Raw genomic sequence first — 20,101 nt, forward strand, 5'->3', positions numbered from 1 at the left:
ATCAAAGAAGGTTGTTATGAGGATTATATGAGAATAGCTTAGCTTAGTGACTAATACACATTAATCACCCACATTATCTATAACATTATTTTTAAGACAGATTTAATTGCATATTGGTTAGGTTGAAATACATGAATTTAAAAAATAAGTTTGAGTGACTCAATTCTTTAATATTACATACTATTCATTGTTTTAGAGCTTTGATAATATGGCTGACCTTATAAACAGGTGACTTTCTATGTGGCTCTACCTCCCCCCATACCTTCTTTCACTAATGTGGCTTTCTACCTTAAATTTTTCCAGCCATCATTTTTCAGAGATAAGGTACTGACTTCAGAGGTCACTGCTGGAATGTATGTGCCTCTAAACAGAGGAGGACAGATTACAAACATAAATTTGTAATAATGATTTAAGAGATGTGTAGCAGATTAGAGAATTGTCACTTTGACAGAAGTTTAGGGATTTTGAAGGGTACTGTGCAGGACTGGTAAGGTTTGATTTGGCAACAGTGGGGGCAAGGGGTGCTACTTTGAAGAATAAGTAGTGAAATGATGCAATGTGAAGTTTCTCAGGCAGTTTCTAGAGATTTAACTTGCTTGTATCATATTTTGGCATAATACTGGCCCTAATTTATGAAATATTTTAAATACATTTTGAGGAAGTAGTTTGTCATTGAAGGACATTATTTGTAGAGAATTCCTGTGCGCAATACTTAGTTTAACCAGAATAGCATTTTTCTATTTTACCCTGCATCTTTTAACTTCTGATAGCATAACTTGATTTTTTTCTGTGAACGATTAAAAAAACTTCTTCAAAGTAATATAATCTAATTTTACTTTCTGCAAATCAAGATAATGACTTAGACCCAGACGAATGTATGCAGCGCACTGGTGGCCTTTTTGGTTCTAGAAGACCAGCATTAAGTGGCACAGGTGAGAAATAAAACTTATTACTGAATATTAATTATTGATATATGTTTTTAGCACTAGGATTAGTAAACCTAATATATATGTTAAAGTATATTAGTTTGGCTTATGATTGTCTCTGCTTTTAGATCTGTAGGTAAAAATATGTGGACAATTTTGTCTGCCTTATAAAATTTGTGCAATGTGGATTATTCTGTGTTATCTACCAGTTAATTTGAGATGTGAATTATTAACTAGAGGAATAAAGGATTCTGAGTTAGGGGAAAATGATTTGTGTGATTTGAGGTGAAAATGAAAACACAGTTGATGAAAAATGTTCAAATGAGGTTAAGGTTAACGTTTAAACCTAGAGGCCAGGCCTGGTGGCTCATGCCTGTAATCCCAGCAGTTTGGGAGGCCGAGGCAGGTGGATCTCTTGAGGCCAGGAGTTCGAGACCAGCCTGGCCAACATGGCAAAACCCCATCTCTACTAAAAATACAAACATTAGCTGGGCATGGTAGTATGTGCCTGTAGTTCCAGCTACTCAGGTGCCTGAGGCACGAGAATTGGTTGAACCCGGGAGACGGAGGTTGCAGCGAGCCAAGATCGTGCCACTGCACTCCTCAAAAAAAAAGAAAAAAAAAATAGTTAAATCTACAATTAAGAGATCGATGGGTTAAAGGACCGGAATTCCTAAGTAATAACTTCGTTGAATAGAAATAACCACATGGTTTGTGTGCTTGAGTAGCAACTGTGTGTTATCTAAATATTTTGCAAAACAATGCCTTATAGGTAATGGTGATACTTCTCAAAGCAGAAGTGGCAGTGGAAGTGAACGAGGTAAGTTCTTATTTTGTTTACCTGAAAGAAGTTAAAATCATTGTATTCCAAATTTAATTTTTTTCTGTACTTCACTGGTTGGAAACTAATTTTTGAAGTTAAAGGTAACTTACTGCTTTTGTACACTGTGAGGAACATAAATTTACACAGCCTGTTTTAGATAGTTCTTTAATACTCTCCAGGTTATTGCCTCTCTGATCCAGCAATTCCATTATAGGAATTATATACTATAGATGTATTTGCAAATACATGTACAAGGATGTTCACTGAAATGTTATTTATAATAAGTAAAAACTGAAAATCACCTGAAATTCATAAATAAAACACTGTTTAAGTCCGGGTACGGTAGCTCATGACTGTAATTCTAGCACTTTGGGAGGTCTTAGGTGGGTGGATCAGAAGGTCAAGATATCGAGACCATCCTGGCCAACATGGTGAAACCCCCATCTCTACTAAAAATACAAAACTTAGCTGGGTATGGTGGCGCACGCCTGTAGTCCCAGCTACTCAGGAGGCTAAGGCAGGACAATTGCTTGAACCTGGGAGGTGGAGGTTGCAGTAAGCTAAGATGACACCACTGCACTCTAGCCTGGTGACAGAGCGAGACTCCATCTCAAAATAAAAAACAACTGTTTAATAAAATAATAATCACGAAATGGGATGCTGTGTGGAAGTTAAAGACTGAGTTATAATATGTACAAATCCTTATTAAAACTGTCATGCACGTCCATGTGAAGAGACCACCAAACAGGCTTTGTGTGAGCAACATGGCTGTTTATTTCACCTGGGTGCAGGCGGGCTGAGTCTGAAAAGAGTCAGCGAAGTGAGATAAGGGTGGGGCCATTTTATAGGATTTGGGTAGGTAAAGGAAAATTACAGTCAAGGGGGGGTTCTCTGGCGGGCAGGAGTGGGGGTCACAAGGTGCTCAGTGGGGGAGCTTTTTGAGCCAGGATGAGCCAGGAAAAGGAATTTCACAAGATAATATCATCGCTTAAGGCAAGGACCGGCCATTTTCACTTCTTTTGTGGTGGAATGTCATCCATTAAGGCGAGGCAGGGTATTTGCACTTCTTTTGTGATTCTTAGTTACTTCAGGCCACCTGGGCATATACGTGCAAGTCACAGGGGATTTGATGGCTTGGCTTGGGCTCAGAGGCCTGACAAAAACCATATGCTTTTTCTTACGGAATACTTATGTGATTTGATCTGAAGGATAAAGTTAGCTCAATATATAATTTTTTACTCTTAAAGTTTTTTCTTTTATCTTTTTTTTTGTTTTGTTTTTTGAGACAGAGTCTCACTCTGTCACCCAGGCTGGAGTGCAGTGGCACGATCTCGGCTCACTGCAACCTCCGCCTTCCGGGTTCAAGCCATTCTCCTGCCTCAGCCTCCCTAGTAGCTGGATTACAGACATCTGCCACCACACCTGGCTAATTTTTGTATTTTTAGTAGAGATGGGCTTTCACCTTTGCCAGGCTGGTCTCAAACTCCTGACCTCAGGTGATCTGCCCGCCTCGGCCTCCCAAAGTGCCAGGATTACAGGCATGAGCCACTGCACCCGACCTTAAAGTTTTTTCAAAGTATAAATACTTCAGTGTCATATAAAAGTTTAAATGCTCTCCAGACTAGTAAATTGGTGAAGCTTGCTTGATGTATTTGAAGATTCTCAGTAATAATTATTAGTCTGAGAGTATTCAGAGTGACATTCCCCCAACCCATGCTGATTCTTGGATTCTTCAATATAGAAAAAGTTTATGAAAGACTAGCTAAACCAAATCTTCTACAAATATTCGCAGCTTATATGAAGGAGGATTTCAAGACCTGTGGACATACAAGATAAGGAAATTAGAGTTCACGTAGAAAAAGTGTTATATCTAATTAGCTCTTGAATCTAATGCAGTCATAGTACCTAAAAGTGGCACAACAGATTACTCGTTATCTAAAAATCAGAAAGGTAGTATATAGAAAGGAGTTAACGGGCCTGATTGTTCATAAAAAATTCATCAGTAAATGAAATTGAAAATCTTACTTAAAAGGCTGTTCCTTGGCTAGTGTATATTAGGGTTCTCTATAGAGACAGACCAAAAGGAAGGAGGGAGGGAGGAAATGGATGGATGGATGGATGAGAAGGAACTAATTAGAGGCATTGGCTCATGAGATTATGGAGGCTGAGAAAGTCCTATGATAGGCTGTCTGCAAGCTAAGAACCAGGGAAACCGGTAGTGTTGTTCAGTTCAAGTCCAAAGGAACCAGTAAAGTTTTTTTTTTTCTTTAAATTCTAGGGGACATGTGCACAACATGCAGGTTTGTCACATAGGTATACATGTGCCATGTTGGTGTGCTGCACCCATCAACTCATCATTTACATTAGGTATTTCTCCTAACGCTATCCCTGCCCCTGTCCCCCACCCTCCAACAGACCCTGGTGTGCGATATTCCCTTCCTCGTGTCCATGTGTTCTCATTGTTCACCTCCCACTTATGAGTGAGAACATGCGGTGTTTGGTTTTCTGTCCTTGTGATAGTTTGCTGAGAATGATGAGAACCAGGGAAGCTGATGGTATAACTCTTAGTTCAAGGCCAAAGACCTGAGAACCTCTTGGTGGGGCAGAGCCAGGAGGCGGGGGATTGCTGGTATAAGTCCTAGAGCCCAAAGGCCAGAGAACCTGGAGTTCTGATGTCCAAGGGCAAGAGAAGAAGGGTATCCCAGCTGCAGAAGAGAGAGAAAATTTGCCTTTCCTCTGCCTTTTTGTTCTATCTGGCCCCCAGCCTATTGGATGGTGTCTGCCCACGTTGGATGAGGGTCGATCTTACTCTGTCCACTGATACAAATGCCAGTCTCTTCTAAAACACCTTCACAGACATACCCAGAAAGAATGCTTTATCAGCTACCTGGGTATCCCTTAATCTGATCAAACTGACACCACAAATTAACCATCACAGCTAGCATCTGAAAACTTGGATTTGGGATGGGTTCCCAATACCCTAATAGGTAAGAGCAACTCATTGTGCCTAAACCATTTGTGCATTGTGGTTTTTACTGAATATTTGCTTTCCTTCTGGGAGTCTGGAATTTGGTATGTGCCAGGCAGAAGGTGAGTACATTATTAGCCCCTAATAAAAACCCTGGGTACTAAGTCTCTAATGAGCTTCTGAGTCTCTAATACTCTTCTCTGGTAGAGTTTACATGTGTTGTCACAGCTCATTGCTGGGAGAGCTAAGCACATCCTGTGTAACTGCAGTAGAAGACACTTGGAAACTTGTGCCTGGTTTTCTCTGGGTCTGTGCACCTTTTTTTTCTGCTGATTGTACTCCCTATTTTTTCACTAATAAATGATAAGTATGACTGTATTGAGTCTGGTGAGTCCTCCTAGCAATTATTGAACTGGGGATGGTCTTGGGGACACACCCCAACACAGGTTCTTTTAGAAAATACATTCCTTTGCTGATTAGGAAAGAAATATAACAGCTTAAACAAAATGTAGTGATATGTTAATAGTCTCATCTACATAAAATCATTTTGAATACTACAGAAACTAAAAAGGTACAAGATTCTATTTAATTGTCTCAAGTATTTATAAGAAGGGAATTTAAAGTTTTTTAGAACTTGTTCTCTTTGAAGACAAGCAACGAAAATAAAGATGTGCACAACCTTGCATCTTGACCAATTGTCACTTATGAATTTGTTTAACAGGTGGTTACAAAGGTTTAAATGAAGAAGTAATAACAGGCTCTGGAAAGAGTAAGTTTTCCTGAAACAAGGTATTTAATTTTTGTAGTGAGAGTTCTTTTACCCTTCAATTTTAAAAAAACATGTATATCTTTTTTATTTGATCCTCTTTAAGATTCTTGGAAGTCAGAAGCAGAAGGAGGAGAAAGTAATGATACTCAAGGTATATTAACGTTTATGTGACTCACATGGGAGTATATTGTGTTCTAATAAAAATGCTTAAGTATTTTACTTAAAAACAAAGTTATCTTTTAAAAATTTGAGCAGTGAAAACTTTAAAGGTAAGCAGTGGGAAGTTCCATAGTATTTAAAATTTTATCTTGTCAATTTTTGTCTATTTTCTCTTATATTTTCTTTTAGTCTCTGTAACGTACGTTATGTTTTTAATTTAAATTCCAAGGACCAAAAGTGACCTACATACCGCCGCCTCCACCTGAGGATGAGGACTCCATCTTTGCACATTATCAGACAGGCATAAACTTTGACAAATACGACACTATTCTTGTGGAAGTGTCTGGACATGATGCACCACCAGCAATTCTGGTCAGTGAATTAATTGTTTCTGTATTGGCTGTGTAGCAAACTTTACTTTTAAAATACATTATATAGTTTGTAAAGCTGATATCAACACACAAATTTCACCTCTCGTATCTAAGGTCTTAGGTTGGAAATTGAGAGTGATGTCTTACCATCTACAATAGAATTAATTGCTATGTCAAAAGAGAGTAATAGATTTCATCCCTACTCCCTGTACCAGGATGAGAATTTTATTTAAACTTCCTTAATATAATACTTTTCCTAGTGATTCAAGATGTTTCCCCAAGATTATGAGAAAGTGTGTCTTAGGGCAGTGATTTTTCTGAGAGGGGGAGCCCTCTGTCTCCTATTGATAATTATACTTAGAACAAGCCATTACTAGCAGAATTCTTCATATCTCATAGGTTTTAAGGGGACAGGAAAAATGTTTGAAAACCACCATTTGTGGGGAATACTTCCTGATTCTGTTAAATCATATTATAATATACAGGCTTTGAATATTTGAGTGGGGGCATGTTACTAAAGTCACTTTAGTATGTAAAGTAGAATTAAACAGAACTTGGAAAGTAGCTTGAATGAAATATGCTTATAAATGATCTGCATATGATATATAGAATGTAATCACTGCTTTTTTTTTAAATTTTCAGACTTTTGAAGAAGCTAATCTCTGTCAGACACTGAATAACAACATTGCTAAAGCTGGTTATACTAAGCTTACTCCTGTGCAAAAATACAGTATTCCTATCATACTTGCAGGACGAGATTTGATGGCTTGTGCTCAAACAGGGTCTGGGAAGACTGTAAGTCTTCCCCACATGTCCAAACTGTTAGGTTTTTTGAGCTTTGGTTCTTCCTTAGTAACTTGGTTTCTTCTTTTGAGTAGAAGGTTTGTAGATGGTTTCAGTGACCTGTCATAAGTATTGATGGTTTTGCTTCTGATTTTTATTAGGATTTGTGTACTTCTAAAGAAAGAATTCTGAACTATTTCTAGGGTAGTGTTGCAGTCCATAGATGTTTAATCTTTTCTGTGTGCAGCTCTTTCTGAAGCATGGTAGTATCTAAAACAAAGTGTCTGAAAGTCAAAGCAGAGATTATAAAACAGTGAGAGAGGGAGAAAGTAATTTCTGTATTATAGCTGGTACACTCTTGAAGTCAAAAGATAAAGAATGAGAAACAGTTACATGCATTGTGCATGATTCCTTAGTATTCAGTGACCTCAGGTTATGCTAATTATAAAAAAAGTCTGATGAGACCAGGTTGGTTTTAGGACTAATCTGGGAAATTTGTGTGTTAATTACGACTCCATGAGATGAGACTCTTATTTCTATGATCATAGAGTCCATGAGGTCATACTATTTTAGTCTTAATAAGCCTTCATAGTAGAATTGTAAGGAAATATAGGTATTATATAGCAGCTGATGAGAGTGTTACATATGGTATTGGAGGTGAAGTTTAGCAAGTGTCTTATTTGCTTAAATGAGAAAACTCTAGCACAAAATTTCTGTTGCCAGATGTAACTTCAGTAAGGGTAATGTGTTCAGTAATACAAATGATGATTTCTAAGTTTTTGCTCTGTGGACCACTTTTGTCATCCATTCTGAATGACGATTTTATGATCTCAAAAGGACTAACTTAGAGTAATTGTTCACTGTAATGATTTGCAGCAATTACATTTATTATTTTCCTCTGTAAATAGGCTAATGTTGATCTGTTTAGAATTCATGGGTATGCTTTTAAAAATACACTGAAAAAATTTGATAGGGTAGATTAGTTTTACCAAATTTTATATTGTATAATAGGAGCATAAAGACCTAAATGTTAAGAACACATTGAAATGAAATTTGTTTTCATTTTTCATCTCAAATTTCCCAGTAGGATGAAAGTAGAGTCTAAAGGCTATAAGGACATGAGGATTAGCTTTTCATAGGGATAAAAGTGATGTGCTATAAGTTTGTAAAGTAGGCAACTTAACTTCTAGGCGGCTTTTCTCCTCCCAATTTTGGCTCATATGATGCATGATGGAATAACGGCCAGTCGTTTTAAAGAGTTGCAGGAACCAGAGTGTATTATTGTAGCACCAACTCGAGAATTGGTCAACCAGATTTATTTGGAAGCCAGAAAATTTTCTTTTGGGTAAGTACATCAGAATGCTACTCACAAAATAGTTTTTTCTTTAGAGATTTTTTTCCCCTCACTTTTGGAAGAACTCAGTAATAATGCACTCATGTAATTTTTAGCATTACTTAAAGTATACTTTTTTATTATCTTGTTTACGGAATCCTTTTTATTTTTAAAAAGAAACATGCTTATTAAAAATTAGGTTAATAGGTTGGATTTGGTGGCTCATGACTATAATCCCAGTGCTTTGTGAGGCCCAGGCAGGAGGACTGCTTGAGGCCAGGAGATCGAGATCAGCCAGGGTAACATGGTGAGACCCCGTCTCTACAAAAAATAAAATAACTAGCCAGCACGTGGTAATGCACACCTGTTGTCCTAGGAGCTTAGGAGGTTGAGGCAGGAGGATTGTTTGAGTCCAGGAGTTTGAGGCTGCAGTGAACTGTGACTGCACCACCACACTCACCAAGACGCTGTCTCTAAAAAAGTAAAATTTTAATTTAAAAAACAGATAATACTAGAAGTAGAAAATAGTGAACATACTGGTATTATTTCTTGGTAGTTTTTAATGTATATTTAAAAATGAACTCAGGGTATTCTAATAATTTCCTATTCTTTTACGTAAAACTTTATAATACAGAAAATGCTTATTGCATAATAAGAACTGATTTTTAATGACTTTTAAATTGCCCATGTGCATACATTTTATTTCTCTATTCTGGGATATTTAGGTTCTTTCTAACTTGGGGCTATTGTAAACAGAATTGCAATGTATATCTTGCTACATAGTTTTTCTGTTTTGGCTAGATATGATGGCTTACACCTGTAATCCTAGCACTTTGGGAGGCCAAAATACAAAAATTAGCCAGGTGTAGTGGTGCACCCCTGTAGTCCCAGCTACTTGGGAGCCTGAGAGATGGGAGAATTACCCGAGCCTGGGAGGTCGAGGCTACAGTGAGCTGTGATTGCGCCATTGCCCTCCAGCCTAGATGACAGACCTTGACTTAAAAAAAAAAAAAAAAAGAAAAAGTTTTCTATTTTAAGTATTTTCTTAGAATAGAGTTTTATCAGTTTTAATGTTAAAGAGCAGGAACTTATTTTAAAGCTTGCAATTAATGTGTATTTGTGCCTGCAGTGTATCAGAAGTCCAATTTCAGTATACCTTTTGCCAACATCTAGTTATTGCTGTCTGTCTGACAAACTCCCTTAAAACATAGTTGCTTTCAACAATAAACATTTACTGTCTCACCATTTGGGGGGCTTAGGAATTGCGGAACAACCCTTCTGCATTAAGAGTTTCTTATGAGATTGTAGACAAGATGTCAACCAATCCTGGTTGACAAGATTGTCAGCCAGACAAGATGTCAAGCCAGTCATCTGAGGGCTTCACTGGATCTCTCCATAGTGATGCATGATTAAATGGCACTGACTTCCCCTAGATTGAGTGATCAGTAAGAACAAAGAGGTGGCTGTAATAGCTTTTATGAAATAGTCCCAGAAGTCACACATTGTCATTCTGCCACATTGTAAGAAGCAAGTCACTAAGTTTGACCCCACTCAGAGTGGTTATTATAATTGGAACTAGTGCAAAATTGAAAGTGCAGGTCCTTTGTTGTAAAATTATTACAGATTTTAGGGCAGCGACAGCAGAGCGTTAAATGAAGCACAGGGTTCTTCTAAACTTGGAACTCTGTGTGACTGGACAGGTTGCACACTCATGAGGCTAGCCTTGCCCACACTGAAGGGGAAAGGTAGAATCCATATTTGAAGGAAGGAATATATTGAATAATTTGTATATGTATGTTAAAACCACCACAGGTGATTTTATTTTTTTTCCATGCTTGTCAAAATCACTTTAATATCAAACCTGATAGATCTTTTGGAAAAACATGTGGATTGCTTATTTCAGTGTTTATATCTTGCTAATCCTCGTGTACCATGTTGCTTTCAGGCTTTTAAATCAAGTAAAAGGTCTCGGAAATCACCACTAAATAACTAAATAACTTACTCATGTAATGAAGTACCACCTGTTCCCCCAAAAGTATTGTAATTTTTAAAAAATCAAGTAAAATATCACATTTTTTTTGTTTGTTTTTTTTAGGTGGAGACTCGCTGTATTGCCCAGGCTGGAGTAGAGTGGCGGGATCTTGGCTCACTGCAACCTCTGCATCCTGGGTTCAAGCGATTCTCCTGCCTCAGCCACTGAGTAGCTGGGATTACAGGCACATGCTACCATGCTTGGCCAATTTTTTGCATTTTTAGTAGAGACTGGATTTCACCATGTTGGCCAGGCTGGTCTCAAACTCCTGACCTCAGGTGATCTGCCTGCCTTGGCCTCCCAAAGTGCTGGGATTACAGGCATGAGTCACTGCACCCAGCCATAATTTAATATTTTTTTAAGATAGTTGAACTTTTTTTCTTTTTGGACTTTGTTTTATATCTTGTTAGAAACAGATGCCTAATTTTTAAATAACTAGAAAGTAACATTTAGTTTTCTTGTTAATAGGACTTGTGTAAGAGCTGTTGTTATATACGGGGGAACCCAGCTGGGGCATTCAATTCGACAAATAGTACAAGGCTGTAATATATTATGTGCTACTCCTGGAAGACTGATGGATATCATAGGCAAAGAAAAGGTACGCCATATAGGAATAATGAAGTTGTGAGATTGATCCTTTTTTTTTGGTATGGGAAAAGGAAAGAATGAGGTAAAGACAGATGTATTTACTAGAGCACCATTTATGTGTTAGCCTCCATCACATTCGCTGAATGCATTCTTATATAATTCTCAAGATAATCGCAACAGGGAATAGTGTTTTCTAATTTATACTCGGGAAAACAAACTCATTGAGATTATGTAATTTATTTTTAAAATCCCTCAGTTAGCTCTAGTAAGTATAGAGCTAATGTTAGAATCTGGGTCTGGTTCCAGAATCCATATTCTATGTCCCACTACGCTGGGGGAAAAATGTAGTTAATAACTTTTTATGTGGTTTCATACATGTCTTGGGGAAATAGTTTTTCTCCTGTAAGAAACCCTTTGTGGCATCAATAATTCTGTCTCCTGTGTAAGCATGGGAATGATATTAACCAGGATTGTTAATTTTCTAAATCTTTAAAAAGATTTTAGGGCCATGTACTTATTTAGGAATTCATATACCATATTTTTACATCTCTAAATCAGTACTTTCAGTTCACCTTAATGAACCAGATACACTTTTTAAAAACTCTTTAAAGGGTCCTTCTGAGTTAAGAGTCTTTTCTTTTTTTTTTTTTTCTCTGAGACAGAGTCTTGCTCAGTCACCCAGGCTGGAGTGCAGTGGCGCGATCTCAGCTCACTGCAAGTTCTACCTCCCGGGTTCACGCCATTCTCCTGCCTCAGCCTCCGGAGTAACTGGGACTACAGGTGCCTGCCACCATGCCTGGCTAATTTTTTTTGTATTTTTAGTAGAGACGGGGTTTCACCATGTTAGCCAGGATGGTCTCGATCTCCTGACCTTGTGATCCACCTGCCTCAGCCTCCCAAAGTGCTGGGATTGCAGGCATGAGCCACTGTGCCCGGCCGCGTTAAGAGTCTTTTTAATCCCTCTAGGTTACTCAAAAAAATGTTATTTCTGCATAAACACACATTTCTTAGTATACTTATTAAAAGGACCCAGAGATGTCTACCTTACTTTCTTGCTAACGTCTTCATAGTGGTACCAAAATCACTTTGCAAGTGTGTTCTTCTGTCTATAGTAAAAGATGTTCATGTGAAGGTAAGAGGTTCCTGATTGTTCCCGAGTGATTAGAGGATGGATAATTTACTAAGGATTTAAAGAGGTTAGAAAAAATTTTACCAGTTAGAAGATATTTGAATATGTCATGCTGTTAGGATATTTTCTTTCTTACATTAGAGTCTAACTTTATGAGATACTGTAATCCAGATCTGTATTGTCCAATACAGTAACCACTAGCCACATGTAACAATTTAAGAATGATAAAATTAAAAATTCAGTTCCACAGTCACAGTAGCCAGGTTTCAAGTGCTTAATAGCTAGCTACTTTTGGCTAATGACTGACATGTTAAACAGTGCAGATAGGCCGGGTGCGGTGGCTCATGCCTGTAATCCCAGCACTTTGGGAAACTGAGACGGGAATATCACGAGGTCGGGAGATAGAGACCATCTTGGTTAACACGGTGAAACCCTGTCTCTACTAAAAATACAAACAAAAAAAATTAGCCGGGCATGTTGGGAGGCTGAGGCAGGAGAATCACTTGAACCCAGGAGGCAGAGGTTGCAGTGAGCTGAGCTTGTGCCACTGCACTCCAGCCTGGGCAACAGAGCAAGACTCTGTCTCAAAAAAAAAAAAAAAGGTGCAGTTAATAGAACTTTTAAGTAATTGTAGAAAGTTTTATTGCACAGTGTTGATCTAGATGTTTGGTTTCTTTTAGACTTAATTTTAAAAATGCTTTATAACAGAAAATTGAACTGAAATATACAGTAATATCTAAGCATAACAATTCTCATTTTATACACCGATTTCTAGTCTTTGTTCTTCACAGTATTTTAACAGTTGGAATTGTGGAGAATAGTTTAACATAAACTAATATGCATTTTCTCTTTTACCTTTGAAAATATCCTTAAAGATTGGTCTCAAACAGATCAAATATTTAGTTTTGGATGAAGCTGATCGCATGTTGGATATGGGTTTTGGTCCAGAAATGAAGAAGTTAATTTCTTGCCCAGGAATGCCATCAAAGGAACAGCGCCAAACCCTTATGTTCAGTGCAACTTTTCCAGAGGAAATTCAAAGGTTAAGTTTTTTTCTTAAAAATAATTTGGTTATATATATACTTTTATCAAAGTGGAAGCAATGTGAATATCCTATTTTTAGAGATTTGTCTTTAAGATTTTAATATAGGTAGTTTAAAAAGTAGATGTATTTCTAAAATGTTTACCACATTTTCCATTGTTTCTTACCTTTATTCCTGGCTTTGTGTTAACATCACATTTTATTTAAAAACTGTGTGTGTGTGTGTGTGTGTGTGTGTTGCATAGAATGCAGCTAGGGTTTAATAAGTGCTTACTAAATGAAGTTTTTTTTTTATTATGCCTTCTTTTCAAACCTAAATGTATAGGATTTGGGAGAACTGAGGCTTTGGTAGAAAATTCATATACCAATTATTGGCAGATATTTGAAGATCATGTTATATACCATGTGGTCTAGTGAATTCAGAGATTAGGGTGACACATCCCTACTGGAATGGTGACTCTTTTTCCTGCCAGCCCCTTGTCTCAAGGAGCCAGAAGTGCCCAGGCAACAACAGAAGCTTATACAGATGGTCCTGTGGTTCAACGTATGATTTTATGATTTTTCAACTTTGTAATGGTTTATCGTAGGTATTAATTACATTTTTGACTTAAGATATTTTGGACTTACAATAGGTTTATCAGGATGTTAACCCTGTTGTAAGTGGGGAAACATCTGTAATTCAGCAGGACTCTTGCTATTTTCTCTAGTGGAACTGTTTTCTCTTTGGGAACCAAGACCTCAAAACCTATAGAACGTAAAGTTGGTGGACAAGAAGGGATGGGAAGCATAGATTTCCCAAGTGGGTCATTGAGAGTGATGGTAGGTGGGCCTGTATTGCTTGCTTTCCTGGATTCCCAGACTCATGCACCATATATGGATATTTGATTTGAAGAATTACTGTGTCGTGTTGGATAATGCCCTATCTTCATAAAGAGTTGCCTCCAAACTGGCCCGTGAACTTTTTTTTCTGCAGACAGTTCCAATGTTCTCACAGGTTGGCAGTTTCTGAGTGATGCGGTATATATTATCTGTGAATCCTATGGTTATGGGCCTGTCCCAACGCCTCTTTTGCTTTAAAGTTGGTCCCCTGGTTTGATAGAATGTTACATGGGATCCTGTGCTAGTATATCAAACATTCCCAAGCCCTTGAATAGTGGTGCTGGTTATTGATCTATTTTTTATATGGTAAATCTTTGTGTAAAGTTAGGAAGAGTTCTTTATTGAGGGAAAATAGAACTCATAAGACAGCATTAGGTCAATTGGCAGGATATTTTTCTTTCTTAGTGATACACAAAACAATCATTTCTTAACAGTTGAATAGTATTTCCTTCCTTCCTTTTCTTTCCTTTTTCCTTTCCTTTCTTTCTTTTTTTTTTTTTTTCTTCATTTGAGACGAAGTCTTGCTCAGTTGCCCAGGCTGGAGTGAAATGGTGTGGTCTCGGCTCACTGAAACCTCCATCTCCTGGGTTCAAGCGATTCTCCTGCCTCAGCCACCCGAGTAGCTGTGATTACAGGCGCCTGCCACCATGCCTGGTTAATTTTTTTTTTTTTTTTTGTATTTTTAGTAGAGATGGGGTTTCACCATGTTGGCCAGGCTGGTCTCGGAATCCTGACCTCAGGTGATCTGCCTGCCTCGGCCTCCCAAAGTGCTGGGATTACAGGCATGAGCCACCGCACCCTGCCCTGGATAGTATTTTCAATTGGAGATGGGATATTTGCATTCCCACCATTTGCTTTGGTAACTATCTAATTAGCAGCCTGACTCTTTTTAGATTTACCCTGAAATGGGAAAGTATTTGTATGTTGACCACCCAAAATGGCAAACGTGTACTACTCTCAGTAATATTTGTTGAGGATCTTTTGTGAATCACATTTGATTATAAGCTTTGGGGATATATGTTAAACAAAATAAGCTCCTATCTGACCTTGGGTTGTTTACATTCTTTGCTTCCTGACTCTTCCTCAATTGCTTCATTGTCTACTCTTAAATGTTACCAGTTGCCCATCATTCTGTGCAAAGTCCTTTTCTCATTCTGCATATTCCCTGAGTTACGGTCTATCCGTTCCCTTGGCTTCTAGTTATACCTGTAACTCTGCCATGGCTTCTAGTTATACCTGTAACTCTCCCAGATTTCTTCCCTGTATTCCTAATCTCTCTCTGTAGCCCCAGACTTTTTTTTTTTTTTTTGGAGACAAGAGTTTCGCTCTTGTTGTCCAGGCTGGAGTACAATGGCACGATCTCAGCTCACTACAACCTCCGCCTCCAGGGTTCAAGTGATTCTGCCTCAGCCTCCCCAGTGGCTGGGATTATAGGCATGCACCACCACGTCTGGCTAATTTTTTATTTTTAGTAGTTGGGGTTTCTCCATGTTGGTCAGGCTGGTCTTGAACTCCTGACCTCAGGTGATCCGCCCGCCTCGGCCTCCCAAAGTGCTGAGATTATAAGTGTGAGCCACCACACCCGGCCCAGACTTTCAAATTTAACTTCTTGGGGTGTTTTTTCTCTCAGATGAATAACTAGTAACTCACGTTCATGTCCAAAATAGAATGCAATTTTTCTTCAGCTCCCTTTTTCCAGTTTTCTTTATTCTGGTTATTGGCATTGTGATCTTTTGAAGCCAGAAATTTTTGAATCATGGTGATTCTTCTCTCACAGTCTTTTAACTCCACTTTTAAAAATACTCAACTTGGGCCAGGCGCGGTAACTCATTCCTATAATCCCAGCACTTTGGGGAGGCTAAGGTGGGAGGAGCATTGGAGCCTAGAAGTTCAGGCCCAGCCTGGGCAACATAGTGAGACCCTGTCTATGTAAAAAAAATTTTTTTTAATTAGCTGGGTGTGGTGACATGCACCTGTAGGTTCAGCTACTCAGGAGGCTAAAGTGGGAGGATGTCTTGAGCCCGGGAAGTTGAGGCTGCAGTGAGCCATGGTTGTGCCACTATACTCTGGCCTGGGCAACAGAGTAAGACCCTGTCTCAGTACAACGTGGCAGTGATATTAGGGTTCTCCAGAAGGACAGAACCAATTATATATATAGATATAGATAGGAAGTTTATTAGGGAAAATTGGCTCACACAATCACAAGGTAAAGTCCCATGATAGGCTATCTGCAAGCTGCAGAAGAGAGAAACCAGCAGTGGCTTAGTCCAAGTTTGAAAGCCTCAAAACCAAGGAAGCTGATAGATCCCCCAAGAAGCCGCTGGTGCAAGTCCCAGAGTTCAAAGTGTGAAGAACCTGGAGTATGATGTCCAAGGACAGGAGGAGCAGAAGCAAGCATCCAGCATGGGAAGAAGAAAGAGAGCCGGAAGACTCAGCAAGCAAAGTTACCCCACCTTCTTCTGCCTGCGCCGTTGTGTTGGAACCTAAGTTAAAGTTCCACTTTGGGCAGGGGTCGCCGCGAGAGACCACTCAACTGCGAGATCACAGCGGAGAGACGCTTTTATTTCTAGCGCGCTAGGGTCCCCCGTGCATCAGGATGGCCAAGGGACCCCGAGTGCTGGTTACAGGCCGCTTATAAAGGCAACTCCTGAGGCGCGAAACCCAGACAAAGCTTTAGGCGCGAAATTCAAACAAAGCTTGAGGCGCGAGATGATTGGGGCTAGTCATGGCCTGAGCAAGGTGTCTCACTCTGATTGGTCAGGGTTCGTATGCGCGGGGGGGGGGGGGGGGGGGTTGTTTGTTTGTTTGTTTTTCCTGGAATTGTTTTTCTGTTTGAATTCGAATTCTAGAAACATTGGGTGTTTTTCTTAGTCACTCATGGCCTATTTTCATTCCCTCCTCTTTCTGTGACCCAGAGACTCAATCTTGAGCCTCTTCTTCAGTTCTGAGTGCCCAGTATTGTTGGGTCAGGACCATAGCATATACTATATTTAATCTGTCTCTGATTAGGGTGAGCAGGCGGTTGAGTATGCACGGTCCGAAAGTCAGGATGAGCATGAGTAAGATCAGGGGACCTAAGATGGTGGAGATTAAGGTACTAAACCAAGGGGACTGGTTGTACCAACTTTCAAACCAACTTTGTTGAGACTCTCTTTCTTTTTGTCATTTGTATAATCTTTCTCTGAGCTTTGCCATAGAGTCTTTAACTATTCCTGAATGATCAGCGTAAAAGCAACACTGTTCTTTGAGGGCCGCACAGAGCCCGCCTTCTTTCAGAAAAACAATTTCTAGTCCTCGCCGGTTTTGCAGTACAACTTCAGACAGGGAAGTTAGAGACTCTTCAAGCTTCGTAATAGAGTGTTCTATGGCCCTAAGATCCTCATCTATAGCTACCCTGAGTTGTTGCAGATGGTAATTGCCATGCACTAATGCTGCTGTCCCCGTCCCAACCCCGGTTGCCACTCCTAATCCTAGCATGACGGCGAGGGTGAGAGAAACGGGCTCTCTCCTAGTTCTAGTAAGAGCTTTCTGCTCATACCGGAGTTCAAAGGAGTCCCCAGTGTGATAATATACTCGGGGAACAAGCTGCACCAACACACAGTAATCTGTGCTGCTGTTGAAGACAGCTGTGGATACACAGGGGGTAAGTCCGGTGTTGCAGGCCCACCAGTCCGCCCCGGAGGGGACTAAATAGTGATTTGTGCTAGGTACTGTCAGGGTTACATTACAGAGATGCTGGTGACTAGTGGGCACTTGGCCTACACAGGTTCCTGACCCGGATACTTCAGCTAGGGTGAGTTTCTAGTGCTGTTCCCATGCACATTCAGTAGGATTAGTGGAATTAGTGAAGTTATTAGCAGAGGCAATGCCTTCATAATAAGGGGGGCCCGTCGCTAGGCATAGCCAGCAAGAGGAGGTGGATTCTGGCCTTGTCTGATTCAAGGCGAGATAGGCGCCCTTAACGAGGTTAAAGAGCCTATTATCCAATTCCGGGGCGGGGGGCAAGCGGGTGTCCTTTAGGAGCGAGGGTGGATGTCTGGGGGAGATGGATCTTAGGGGCGGTGGTGTGGCAGTCGGGGCTCTCGGCTGGGGAGGCTTCACCTCTGATATAACCTGGTTTGGCCCTACTGCGACAGGAGGTGTGACTGGGCTAACTGTTAGTTTAAGTTGGATAGGGAGTCCAAACAGTGGCCTTTGGTATAAATATAGGCCCCATATTAGCCCTGATGTCCAGCGGGGGTCAGACCTTGCTGCATCTTCAAATTTGATGCGGATTAAATTGCAATTAGCCGAATACTGAGTTCTGGTACAGGGCTGGACATAGGACATGGTTATGTACCAAGGTTTCGTGGCCCATTTCCATTCTCCATCATTAGTGGTTACACAGGACCAACTATAGCAGTATAGAGAGGTTATTTCTCCCCAGGTCTTTTTCATTGGCCCTGTCCGGAATCCGGGACAGGCATAGAACCCGTTCCGGCTTATGGACACCCTTCTTGCCTGTTTTCTCCATTCTCCCCCTTCCATGTCATCTACCATTGCTATTTTATCTAAGTTGAAATAGAGGTCAGGGAACCAAGTGCCTATAGGAGCAATTTGCGAAGTCTCATTTAGGACTTCATGAGTTTCAAAATTAGTTACTTTCCAGGTTAATTGATATGGTTGATGGGGATTGCTACAAGCGATGCAGGGAAGGAGGACCAGTGGTAAGCAAGGGGTTAGGTGCGAGAGAGTCTTATCTTGAGCGGGTCTTCGGAGCGACGGAGTCTCCATGACCCCGGCGGCGTTGGTTCGGGCGTCTCCGGGGCGGCCTTGGCGTGGGATGCATGGACCCAAGCAGCGATTCCGTCGACCTTTATGGCCGTGGGTGTGGTCAGGAGAACGACGTAGGGTCCTTTCCATCGGGGTTCCAGTCCCTGTGAACGGTGCCGTCTGACATAGACAGAGTCTCCCACCTGGAAGGAGTGGCTGGTTTGTGGATGTCCCGGCCGGTACAGTTCTGCCAAGGGGGCCCAGATTTGGGCCTGTACTGCCTGTAGTCCTTTCAGCCGAGCCTGCAGGTCAGTCTTAGGGTTGGAAGGGGAGAAGGAGTCAAGCAGGGTTGACAAAGGGGGAGGTCCTCCGTAGAGGATTTCATAGGGAGTGAGCCCAAAGTGGTTAGGTGTATTTCGGGCTCTTAAGAGGGCTAGAGATAGGAGGCGTCTCCAATCTTTTAGGCCAGTCTCTAAGGTCAATTTAGTGAGGGTCTCTTTTAAAGTTCTATTCATCCTTTCTACCTGTCCTGAGCTCTGGGGTCTATAAGCACAATGCAATTTCCAATTAATCCCCAGTATCCTGGCTAGCCCCTGACTTACCTGAGAAACGAAGGCCGGCCCGTTGTCTGACCCAATTACCTTGGGAAGTCCAAATCTAGGAAAAATTTCTTCTAGAATTTTCTTGGTCACTACGTGTGCCGTTTCTTGTCGGGTGGGGTAGGCTTCTACCCATCCTGAAAAGGTATCTACAAACACTAGTAAATACTTATACCCCGCATAGTGAGGTTTTACTTCAGTGAAGTCTATTTCCCAATAAGCCCCTGGGCGACTGCCACGGGCTCGTATCCCTGCTGGCACTCGAGTAGCTCCAGCGTTTACTTGTTGGCAGACCTTACAGGCAGACGTCACCTGTTCTATCAGAGCGCCGGCTCTAGGGATTAGAAAGTCAGTTTTTTCAATTAACAATCTCAGCTTTCGGCTGCCTAAATGTGTCCAGGCGTGCATTTGTTGGATCATAGCCATGGCCTCTTTTTGAGGGAGGACCGTCTTCCTTTCTTTTTCCCAATTTTTAGTGTCTTTGTTCTCCGTGGCTCCCATGGCTCTCGCTTCTTCCTGGTCCTCTGAGGTGTAGGTGTACCTAATGGCTATCTGACCGGCTTTGTCGGTTTCGGAGACTAGAGTTAGTGCCTCTGCCACGGCGGCTTGCTTGGCCGCTTGGTCTGCCTGCCTGTTTCCCACTGCGACTGGATCATGCCCTTTTTGATGTCCGGGACAGTGGATTATGGCCACTTCCCGAGGAAGGAAGAGGGCTTTTAATAAGGCAACTATTTCGGCCTTGTTCTTGATCTCTTTTCCTTCTGAGGTTAGAAGACCCTGTCTCTCATAAATACTTCCATGGGTGTGGGCTGTTGCAAAAGCATATTGACTGTCTGTATAAATATTAGCCTTTTTCCCTTTTGACAGCTCTAGGGCCTTTGTCAATGCTATTAATTCAGCCTTTTGCGCAGACATGCCAGGGGGTAGTGCTTGTGCCCATATGGTGGT

The 20,101-nt window shown here is 40.7% G+C and overlaps 1 protein-coding gene across 5 annotated transcripts in view; it reads left to right on the forward strand.

Annotated features, from left to right (window-relative positions):
• Positions 1-20,101, forward strand: part of DDX4 (DEAD-box helicase 4) — an 80,683-nt gene that overhangs the window by 41,268 nt on the left and 19,314 nt on the right. For 4 of the 5 annotated variants that reach the window (XM_025387600.1, XM_025387596.1, XM_025387599.1 and 1 more), the window contains 9 exons: positions 852-932; positions 1,699-1,746; positions 5,439-5,486; positions 5,590-5,637; positions 5,875-6,017; positions 6,659-6,811; positions 7,990-8,144; positions 10,633-10,762; positions 12,757-12,923. In XM_025387600.1, the coding sequence (XP_025243385.1) occupies positions 852-932; positions 1,699-1,746; positions 5,439-5,486; positions 5,590-5,637; positions 5,875-6,017; positions 6,659-6,811; positions 7,990-8,144; positions 10,633-10,762; positions 12,757-12,923 (973 nt within the window). The remainder of the gene's footprint in view (positions 1-851; positions 933-1,698; positions 1,747-5,438; positions 5,487-5,589; positions 5,638-5,874; positions 6,018-6,658; positions 6,812-7,989; positions 8,145-10,632; positions 10,763-12,756; positions 12,924-20,101) is intronic. The other variant, XM_025387601.1, reaches the window with a different exon arrangement.

Source organism: Theropithecus gelada, chromosome 6, assembly GCF_003255815.1.
Source record: "Theropithecus gelada isolate Dixy chromosome 6, Tgel_1.0, whole genome shotgun sequence".
Taxonomy (NCBI): domain Eukaryota; kingdom Metazoa; phylum Chordata; class Mammalia; order Primates; family Cercopithecidae; genus Theropithecus; species Theropithecus gelada.